At 42.0% G+C, this 11,802-nt stretch overlaps 1 protein-coding gene across 1 annotated transcript in view; it reads right to left on the reverse strand.

Moving 5' to 3' along the window:
* LOC137642597 (CCR4-NOT transcription complex subunit 6-like) overlaps window positions 1-11,802 on the reverse strand; it is a 143,738-nt gene that overhangs the window by 37,757 nt on the left and 94,179 nt on the right. The window contains exon 4 of the mRNA XM_068375294.1: window positions 17-192. Coding sequence (XP_068231395.1) covers window positions 17-192 — 176 coding nt within the window. The remainder of the gene's footprint in view (window positions 1-16; window positions 193-11,802) is intronic.

An 11,802-nucleotide genomic window follows, 5' to 3' on the forward strand; every position in this document is an offset into this window, starting at 1 on the left:
ATAATATTCCATTTACCTGCCAAGTTGTCCAGCATATAAGAGAGCAGCTTCAGCGTTCCATTGGTCTCGGAGTACACAGTTTGAATCTCCATTGCCAACGGGTTGCCTTTCAACCCAATATTTTGTAAGTTAAATAACTTACCAATTTCATATGGCAGTACTCTTAACTGGTTATTGTTCAGGAGCAGTTCCCTGTGTGAAAAAAAAAGAAAACTGGTCTCAAAAACAAAGTTGTTGCATTCCTAGAAAATATTGTACAATACAGTTATACTGTTGTAAATAAATACTACTATTATGACAAAAGTTTTTTATATTAAATCAATCAACTAGTTCAAGTTAAATTGATCAAACCTCATTGGTAGACTGAAAATTTGTTTACTTAAAAACTATATGTACAGTGTAGCCTCTTATATCTAAAATGAAGATTCTGAAAACATTTTATTTTACATCTGCTATGGATAGGAATTTAGGTAGCCACAAAACAAGTAAATAAATTAAGATTGGCATGGATACTCTACACTCCAGAACCAAGTCTTTTAAGTTACATTTTAGCAAGGGTTAACTACCTATCCTGCTAGTCAGTGAGGGAAAGGGGTAGTTCACGACCCCTCCAACTCACTCACTTGTGATTGAGCTCACTTTGCTTGGAGGTAGAACTTCAAGGGGGCTAGGGTTGTATGAATAGCTAAAGATTTGTATCCTTAGGAAAAATACATATCTCCGAATTTGTCATTTGTTCCGTAACTGGAATATAAACATACGCAATTTATTAGGGGTGACTTGCACATTAGGAGGGTGAACGTCCCAGACAATCTAGCTTTTTGGCTACAAGGGGGCTCCTTATTTTGAATAGGTATGTACCAAAAATAGGGAGTCCCTACACCTCGCTAAACCTTGCTATGCAAGGTACGCGGCCTATGCAAGCACTGTGTTGAGATATTAGCTGTGCAACTGTCAAGGTAAAAAGTTATTCTGAGTCTTTTGTAGGAAAAACTCTTGTAGCCAAGACTTTCTCAATATCACCTCACTGGAGTATGGGGACACAACAGTAACTTAATACTCGGTACTGTACAAAAGGAAGCATGTTTTACCTGCAGTGGATTAAAGTAAGCTTGTGCAGAGAACCCAGGTTGCTATTTTCCCCAAGAGAGGGGTGGATGAAGAAAAGAATAAGAGCCAGCAAAACCATTTCATTCACGCAGACTAAAACCAGGAAACAGTGCCCTAAACCTTCTGCTACCTGTCCAATAAGGAGCATGAGGTATTATACCAGCTGTTTTACAGCCACCACAGGGCTAATTGAGAATGTATCAAGCCTCCTGTGGGTCATGTCTTGCAGGTAGTGGGCTGTGAACATATTTTGACGTTTCAACACCCCAGCATGTAGAACCTGCGTCGTTGAACCCCGGATATTGTGGGCTCTGGATCGACGTGAAGGAGGAGGGTCTAGATTCAGTGGCTTAGTCTATGACCCTGCGAATCTAAGCAGAGATGGTATTCTTGGTGACCCACCTCTTGTTCCTCTCTGTGCTGACAAAAAGTGCAGGCACACGGGGACGGGCTGCAGCTGTATTCTTGGGGTAAAGCCTCAAAGTCCTCACTGGGCAGAGTAAGAGATGATCAAGGTCATCTGTTACAGAGCAGAGACAAGAAATCCGGAAGCTTTGAATCTGGGATCCGCCACTAACAGATTCTGAGTCTTGGTAACAAACTCAGGGATGAAGCAGAACGTTACCTCTCCACATCCCCTTGAATGGGCAATGTCGTATGAAAGACCATGAAATTCACCGACTCGATTGGCCGAAGCCAAAGCTAGCAGGAACACCGTCTTCCAAGTTCGGTGGCGATCTGTTACCTGGCGTAATAGTTCAAAGGGAGGTCTCTTCAGAGACCTGAAAACTCGAACCACGTCCCACGGGGAAAGTCTCACTTCCGACTGAGGACATGTAAGTTCATAACTCCATATGAGTAAGGAAAGTTTCAGCGATGAGAAAATGTCCATTCCAGTCAGTCTAATGGCAAGACTTAAAGCTGAGCGATAGCCTTTTACCGCTAAGACTGAACGGCGCATTTCATCCCGCAATACACAAGAAATTTCACTATTGCTGGGATAGTGGCATCATGCGGAGAGATACCCCTTCCACGACACCAACCACAGAAGACGTTCCTCTTTGCCTGATAGACTGTTGCTGATGATTTCCGCAGGTATCCAGACATCCTCTTTGCAACTTGTTGCGAAAATCCTCTCTGAGTAAGGAGATCCTGGATAGTTTCCAGGCGTGAAGTTTTGTGGAAGATGTTCGCATGTAGTTTTCTGAGTAGATCGTGTCGTGAAGGAAGTTCTCTTGGAGACTCTGTCAGGAGTTGCAGAAGATCTGGAAACCATTCCGCATGATGCCATAGCAGAGCTAGGAGAGTCATTGAGAGGTTGACCGATATTTTAGCCTTGTTGAGTTTGTTGAGTACTCTCCTCATCAGACAGAACGGGGGGAAAGGCATAAACGTCGATATTGTCCCTCCGTTGTTGGAATGCATCTTGCCAGAGAGCCTTGGGGTCTAGGACTGGGGAGCAGTACAACAGGAGCCTGAAGTTTAGGGCCGTTGCGATGAGATGCACACTCGGAGAACCCCACAAAGTCCGGACTCTGTTGGCTACTAGATGATCCAAAGACCACTCGGTACTCACTATTTGAGATGCTCAGCTCAGGTTGTCGGCAAGCACATTTCTCTTGCCTTGAATGAAGCGTGTCAATAGTGGCATCGAGTGAATTTCAGTCCATCTCAGTATCTCTACTGGTAGATGGGATACGGGCTGCAAAAGAGTACCTCCATGTTTGTTGAAGTAAGCCACAACTGTGGTGCTGTCACTCATCACCACCAACGAACGGGCTGCCAGGAACTGATGGAACTGTTGAAAAGCCAGAAAGACGTCCTTCATCTCAAGGAGATTTATGTGGAGCTATTCTTCTGACTCTAACCAGAGGCCTGGGGTCATGTGTTGCAGCACGTGGGCCCCCCCACCCTTTTTTTTCTCAAGCATCTGAGAACAGCATCAAGTCTGGGTGGGGGGAGGACGAGAGGATTTACGCCTTCTCGCAAATTCTCGTCTGACACCCACCATTTGAGGTCCGTCTGTTCCAATGGTCCCATGGAGATACGGGTTTACAGGGAGTCGAAGGTTTGATTCCACCAGGACTTGAGTGGCCACTGGAGAGATCGAATCCTGAGGCAATCTCTGGGAACTAGGCGGACTAGAGATGATAGGTGCCCGAGGAGACGTGGTCACGTCTGGGCTGGAAGTTCTTCTCGTCTGAGAGAGGGTCTTGCAACCTTTCTCAGCCTCATTATCCTGTCGTCTGACGGTAAAACTTTGTGGAGATTGGTGTCTATTATCATGCATAGGTATACCAGTCTTTGCATAAGAAGCAGGGAGGACTTCTCGAGGTTTATCATGATCCCCAGATCTTGCCAAAGCCTCAGAAGTTTGTCACGTGTTGAAGAAGGGTTGACAACGAGTCTGCTAGGATTAGCCAGTTGTCCAGATAACAGAGTTGGATGCCGATCCTGAGTGCCCAAGATAACACTAGGGAGAACACTCTGGTGAAGACTTCCTCCATCTCTCTGCAGCATATTCAACGTCCTTAGGCTCGAATAGAGAGTATCTTTATTGAGAGGAGTTCCTGAGACTACCGATCTCAGCATTCAGGACTTGCTGATGGAATCTTTCAGACACTGAATTACGTCATTTCAAGATGGAGTTTGGTCACAAGTTTGAGACTTGTGGCAAAGTTCGGCCTCAAAAGCCTCACAGGGGTCAGCTACACTCTAGGAGATGTTATAGCGTCGTAGACTCCTCTTTTTCTCTTCAGGGGCGAAGCAGTTGAGGTTCTTTGCCCAGACTCTGCTGGTGCTGACGGATGTTGAGGGGCTGCAGAGGCCTCTGAAGAGCATGAGGAAAAGCAGGCCCAATGGCTTGCACAACTGCTCTGACCACGGCACTGAATCAGGGCTGCTTGCTGATGCTGGCACGGTCAGAAAAGTTCCCTGAATGAAGGTTCCCTTTGAAGAGTCTCTTCCAGTGGACAATGACACTGTGGGTCTGCCTTTGAAACTAGAATCTTCGGGATCTTGAACTCCTTTGTGGTGTCCTTTCCCTCTTTCCCCGACAGTCTCGCTGTAATGCGTTAGTGGGGAGGGGAATGGGGCGATGGAGACCTGTTGGAATACCTACCTGGCGAGTGCTGGTGTGTTGTTGAGCGCTTTTGTGCAGGAGAAAGCTGGCGCGCTGGAGAACGCTGGCACGCAGGAGAGCACCGACGTGCTGTCGAGCTAGCAAACGCTGAGGGGCTGGAGAGCGTGGATGCCCTGGGGAGCACTGGCGTACAGAACGCTGGGGCGCTTGAGACTGCTGACGTGCCGGAGAGCGATGGCATGCTAGTGCACAGCTAAAGGTTTGGAAAGAGCGCAAACATGCTGATGGACAAGAGAGGGCTGCAGAGGATCCTGGTGCATTGGCAAACGACGCGATGGCTGAGGAAGTGTCGGCGAGAGTTCACGAGGATGGCGCATAGCTGGATGACGCGTGGTCACACGGCGAGTAGGCAGGCGCAGAACAGGAGGAGTCACTAATGGAGACGGCAGGTCAAGAGGATGGTAAGAAGCAGATGATTGGCAAGTAGGAAGAGCTGGAACAGGGATGTGCCCTTTGGAATGGCAAACATCAATAGAAGGGGATCGCGTGCAATCTACAGGTGAGTCCAAAGCCATCAATAGAAGGGGATCGCGTGCAATCTACAGGTGAGTCCAAAGCCAAAGTCCAAGGACTAGTGGCAGTATCGTCAGAAAGTCCAGGAGCAGGCGAAGGTCGAGGGCCAGGAGATGACGGATGAGTAGGCTCCTCTGTGGAGGACTGCTGCGTAGATGAGGCTGAAGAGCCAACGAGACGCTTTTTCACTGAAGAGGAAGGCTCACATCTAGGGCGAAGAGGAAAACACACTCTGGGGGCCGGTGGATCAGCAAGCTGACCTTTACAGTCCTCAGAAGAGGAGTCTCTATGAGCAAACTCCCCGAGGGGGAGAAACACTTGCAGGAGAGACTGACGAAAGGTGTTCGGCAGGGGGAGTAAGCGCAGCCTACAGCAACAGAGGAAGAGTTCAAAGGAGCAGAAGCATCGGCAAGATTGGCAGCAGACGATGCCTCTGACACAGCTACATTGACGCAAGCAAGAGGATCCACCTCCAAAGTCGACGAGGGCTGCACACTACCACCACGGAGAAGTTGCAGTAAGGCATCTTTGGAAGGCGAACCCAGTAACCACAAAGATGACAACACCTGCACAAAGGGAGAAAGAGTCAAGGACTCCCCGGTGGGAGAGGTGGGGCCGCTTCGCTAGGGGAAGCGACACCGTTTCTTGAGAACCGGGGTTGACCAGGAGTTAAAGGGCCTCCACTACTACTCGACGGTTTCTCGTAAGAGACCGAACAAGCAGGAACAAGGCCGGGAAGCCGAAGAAGAAGGCTTGGGGTTTTTCTGTTTCGAAGAAACCTTCGAAGGAGAAGAATCCCGCTTAGACTTTTTCTTCCGCCAGAGCCCAAACCTTTCCCACTGGGAGGCAGACCACTCCCAACACTCACTAAACTTATTACCACTATCACAATGTTGACCTCTGGAGAAGGGACAAAGGGTGTGGGGGTCGGTGTCCAAAGCATACACGAAGGTACCTCAGGGCCGGCCTTCAAGTCCAGGGCAGATATGCATGTTCAGCAGAAGTCAACACAAACAGACTGAAAAGAAAAACCAAACACAAAAAGCATTAAAGGCAGCCCAAATATTGGTGAGGATGAAGAGTTGCAACGACCGTTCACCATCTGAGCCAAAAGCAAAGAAGGCTCAATCACATTTATGTGAATGGGAAGGATAGTGGAAACAACTCCGCTCCCCCGCTAACTAGCGGGATGAGTAGTTAACTCTCGCTAAAATTTAATGGCCTGTCCTTTCAGCTTCGCCGAAAGTAATACCACTAATAATTAGTGTAGGTTTGTATTCCAGTTACGGAACAACTATAGTTTATTTGGCACAACTCCCCGAGTCACTCACCTAAAAAATGATGCTCCATAAAGTATTAAATTTATCAAAATGACCTTGTCATTATTTTGAAAAAAAAAAAATAAATAAATAAATAAAAAGCACTACTGTCATTTTGTTTAAGGAAAGGAAATCATTTTACCTGCAATTGAGTACCAACATTGATGACTACATATACCAAAAGGTGTATTCCTTCTATCATTTATATAATTATAACATCTAGAAAATAATTTACACATTTCACAGTAAGGGGTTTTGACAGGTAACATAACAAATTGTAAAAGTACAGTCATTCTTATTTTTCACAGTTATACAAATCTGAGCTCTTTTAAATAGGGCATGTTCTCAGCAGAGCTGTAACAGCCGTTTAAATTACTAACAAGGTAATTATTGATGGCTGGTGAGTGAAGGGAACTAGCCTCGCCAACCCGCCTGTCAAAGACTCTTCACTTTTGACCTTTGGCTCATGACTGAGAAAGGTGGTTGAAATGGGAAGTTTAACTTGAAAGAATTCAGATTGTTATTGCTTGGAAAAATACAAATTAATCTTATAATTTGTTATTTGTTCCTACAAGTAAAGAAACCTTTAGTCCTTTAAAATAAGGAGACTTATTTATTGGTGGGTACGAAATCTACCTAGAACTGGACTGATTGGTTCTTTGCTTCCCTGGAAGTGCCAGTCTCATTACATGACTCTAGCAACCTCCAAACAGCCCATCACAGGGATGAGTAGGCTGATAGGGCCTGGCCAGTACTTGGTTGATACCTGGTAGTTGGTTGATACCTGATACTTGGTTAATGAAGGAAACTTTCTTCTCCAAAGGGAAGATGCAGTCTGGAAATGAATACATGGTGCATAATGGCCAAAGGATAGGTATGGCATTACTGTACATTCTTTAAGAATGGGCTGTACCTGGCTTACAGTTCTACAGCATTGGTACACTGCCCAGAAGTGCATCTGCTTTGTTAACTTGTAAAGGAGGGTGGGGAAGGTTGGGAACAAGACCGTGGCTCTCTGGCTTGTTAGCATGGGCTACTATGTTTTTATTGCTGCACAACACTAACTAGAGCCTCCTCAAATGGTCTTGGAAAGCTTGCAGTTCGGGATGCTGCTTGCAATCAAGGACGAAGAAGAGCAGAAGTATTTCTATTGACCAAACACCTCAGGCAACTAGGTCGCCAATGTTTGTACCCCATCCCTGCGACGCATCAGAGAACAGTTATATGTTCATTGGTGAAGGGACTCCCCAAGTGGTCTTTCTTGTTCTTGTTTAGCCACTGTGAAGATTGACTCCTGCTTCCTGTCTCTCTGGGACAGGATAGTCCAAATACTTCATTCAGTTTGTTAATCAAGTCTACATTATCCTTTAGTTGGCACCATTTCATATTCAAATATAAAAAATAATGTAGACTTGATTAACAAACTGAATGAAGTACAGTTTAACAGTACCCGTAGGCTTGTCAGTTTTGATGTAGTCTCACTATTCACTAAAGTACCTATTGATGACATGTTGGAATTTTTATCTGAAACCTTAGATAATAGACAATTGAATCTACCAAACACATTTTAATAGAATTAATTAAACTATGTATAAAAGATTGTAAATTTGAATTCAATGGGAGATTTTATGCACAAACACTTGGTATGGCTATGGGAAACCCTTTATCCCCAGTGTTGAGCAATCTATATATGGAATTTTTTGAAAGCAGAATCTTAAATAACATCATACCTAATAATGTAAAATGGTTTCGATATATTGACGACATAATATGTGTGTGGCCAGGGAATGAAAATTTAGATAACTTTTTTTCTTAGATTGAATAGTTTGGTACCATCAATAAATTTCACTATGGAGCTGGAGAATAATTGTACCCTACCTTTTTTGGACTGTCGCATACATAGATGTAACAATAGACTCAAGTTTAGTGTATATAGAAAGCCAACGAATATCTCGGCATATGTCCATTACTACTCAAACCAAGGCAACAAAGTTAAGAAATCTGTATTTACTTCTATGTTTTTAAGAGCATTTCGAGTCTGCAGCCCTGAATATATTGATGATGAAATAAATGAGATTAAAGCAATAGGTAAAAAACTTAAGTATCGTGAAATTGTGTTAGATGATGCCCTAAGAGCAGCAAAAAAAACTTTTTTTGGTAATGATAACAGAAAAAACTGCAACACACAAAATTTACTTGTATTACCTTATTGTAATTCTTTTAAAGAAATTCCCCAACTGTTGAAAAATGTCAATGTAAATGTAGCATTTAAGAGTAAAAATACAATAAAAACAGCCCTAATAAAGAATTCTCCTGACATTACCAAGGGATGTGTATATCGTATTCCATGCAATGCTTGTGAAAAATACTATATTGGTCAAACTGGTAAAGCCCTAGAAAAGAGAATTGAACAACATAAGAAAAGTGTCAGATATGCTCAAGATAATAATGCACTCTTTGCTCGCGTTGAGATAAAAATCACACTATTAATTGGTCAGGTGCAAAGAAATTGGTTCATTCAAATAACTTAGTGGAAAGAAACATCATAGAGTCCAGTTTCATAAAAGAAACCTTTGAAAAGAACTTGAATATTGGTCATGGAATGTATAAACTCGACGCCTTTATATGTAAAGAGATTTGTAAGCTATATAAAAAAAAACATTAACCACTTAATGTAGAATTGAATGTATTGTGAATAATTAACGTCGCTGTGAAATTAATATTTAGACCTAAGCTACCATTCATTAGAGGGTACAATTATTTTATATAGTATGCATAAGTACATTAGCACTATATAGTATTATGCTAGATATAAGTATTGATATATACATGATTATATGTTTATGATATTAATGTTGTATGTATATAAATGTATATATACATATATGTATGTATATGTATGTATGTGTATATATCTTCACCATCGTAGCTAATTGGTAGTTTGTTACTTGGCATTCAATTAATGATAAATTTTGCACATTTTTATGTGTTTTTCATATTCAAATAAGCCATATATATTTTTGATATATTAATGTCTGGATTCTCTTAACGACCTCGGGATCAGAGCCCCAGGCGAAATCAAACAAAGACAAGAGCTTGGCTCCGGCCGGGAATCGAACCCTGGTCGGCAAGCTTATATAGACAGTGACTACCACTTGGCCACGAAGAAAGATAAAAGTCAATGACAATTCTACTGTACTTATACCTGTCGAATTCAGGTATTTTGTACTTAGAATTGAAATCAACCCATCTTCACCATCGTAGCTAATTGGTAGTTTGTTACTTGGCATTCAATTAATGATAAATTTTGCACATTTTTACGTGTCGTTAAGAGAATCCAGACATTAATATATCAAAAATATATATGGCTTATTTGAATATGAAAAACACGTAAAAATGTGCAAAATTTATCATTAATTGAATGCCAAGTAACAAACTACCAATTAGCTACGATGGTGAAGATGGGTTGATTTCAATTCTAAGTACAAAATACCTGAATTCGACAGGTATATATACAGTATAATTGTCATTGACTTTTATCTTTCTTCGTGGCCAAGTGGTAGTCACTGTCTATATAAGCTTGCCGACCAGGGTTCGATTCCCGGCCGGAGCCAAGCTCTTGTCTTTGTGTGATTTCGCCTGGGGCTCTGATCCCGAGGTCGTTAAGAGAATCCAGACATTAATATATCAAAAATATATATGGCTTATTTGAATATGAAAAACACGTAAAAATGTGCAAAATTTATCATTAATTGAATGCCAAGTAACAAACTACCAATTAGCTACGATGGTGAAGATGGGTTGATTTCAATTCTAAGTACAAAATACCTGAATTCGACAGGTATAAGTACAGTAGAATTGTCATTGACTTTTATCTTTCTTCGTGGCCAAGTGGGTTAGTCACTGTCTATATAAGCTTGCCGACCAGGGTTCGATTCCCGGCCGGAGCCAAGCTCTTGTCTTTGTGTGATTTCGCCTGGGGCTCTGATCCCGAGGTCGTTAAGAGAATCCAGACATTAATATATCAAAAATATATATGGTTTATTTGAATATGAAAAACACGTAAAAATGTGCAAAATTTATCATTAATTGAATGCCAAGTAACAAACTACCAATTAGCTACGATGGTGAAGATGGGTTGATTTCAATTCTAAGCACAAAATACCTGAATTCGACAGGTATAAGTACAGTAGAATTGTCATTGACTTTTATCTTTCTTCATGGCCAAGTGGGTTAGTCACTGTCTATATAAGCTTGCCGACCAGGGTTCGATTCCCGGCCGGAGCCAAGCTCTTGTCTTTGTGTGATTTCGCCTGGGGCTCTGATCCCGAGGTCGTTAAGAGAATCCAGACATTAATATATCAAAAATATATATGGCTTATTTGAATATGAAAAACACGTAAAAATGTGCAAAATTTATCATTAATTGAATGCCAAGTAACAAACTACCAATTAGCTACGATGGTGAAGATGGGTTGATTTCAATTCTAAGTACAAAATACCTGAATTCGACAGGTATAAGTACAGTAGAATTGTCATTGACTTTTATCTTTCTTCGTGGCCAAGTGGGTTAGTCACTGTCTATATAAGCTTGCCGACCAGGGTTCGATTCCCGGCCGGAGCCAAGCTCTTGTCTTTGTGTGATTTCGCCTGGGGCTCTGATCCCGAGGTCGTTAAGAGAATCCAGACATTAATATATCAAAAATATATATGGTTTATTTGAATATGAAAAACACGTAAAAATGTGCAAAATTTATCATTAATTGAATGCCAAGTAACAAACTACCAATTAGCTACGATGGTGAAGATGGGTTGATTTCAATTCTAAGCACAAAATACCTGAATTCGACAGGTATAAGTACAGTAGAATTGTCATTGACTTTTATCTTTCTTCATGGCCAAGTGGGTTAGTCACTGTCTATATAAGCTTGCCGACCAGGGTTCGATTCCCGGCCGGAGCCAAGCTCTTGTCTTTGTGTGATTTCGCCTGGGGCTCTGATCCCGAGGTCGTTAAGAGAATCCAGACATTAATATATCAAAAATATATATGGCTTATTTGAATATGAAAAACACGTAAAAATGTGCAAAATTTATCATTAATTGAATGCCAAGTAACAAACTACCAATTAGCTACGATGGTGAAGATGGGTTGATTTCAATTCTAAGTACAAAATACCTGAATTCGACAGGTATAAGTACAGTATAATTGTCATTGACTTTTATCTTTCTTCGTGGCCAAGTGGTAGTCACTGTCTATATAAGCTTGCCGACCAGGGTTCGATTCCCGGCCGGAGCCAAGCTCTTGTCTTTGTGTGATTTCGCCTGGGGCTCTGATCCCGAGGTCGTTAAGAGAATCCAGACATTAATATATCAAAAATATATATGGCTTATTTGAATATGAAAAACACGTAAAAATGTGCAAAATTTATCATTAATTGAATGCCAAGTAACAAACTACCAATTAGCTACGATGGTGAAGATGGGTTGATTTCAATTCTAAGTACAAAATACCTGAATTCGACAGGTATAAGTACAGTAGAATTGTCATTGACTTTTATCTTTCTTCGTGGCCAAGTGGGTTAGTCACTGTCTATATAAGCTTGCCGACCAGGGTTCGATTCCCGGCCGGAGCCAAGCTCTTGTCTTTGTGTGATTTCGCCTGGGGCTCTGATCCCGAGGTCGTTAAGAGAATCCAGACATTAATATATCAAAAATATA

Source organism: Palaemon carinicauda, chromosome 6, assembly GCF_036898095.1.
Source record: "Palaemon carinicauda isolate YSFRI2023 chromosome 6, ASM3689809v2, whole genome shotgun sequence".
Taxonomy (NCBI): Eukaryota; Metazoa; Arthropoda; class Malacostraca; order Decapoda; family Palaemonidae; genus Palaemon; species Palaemon carinicauda.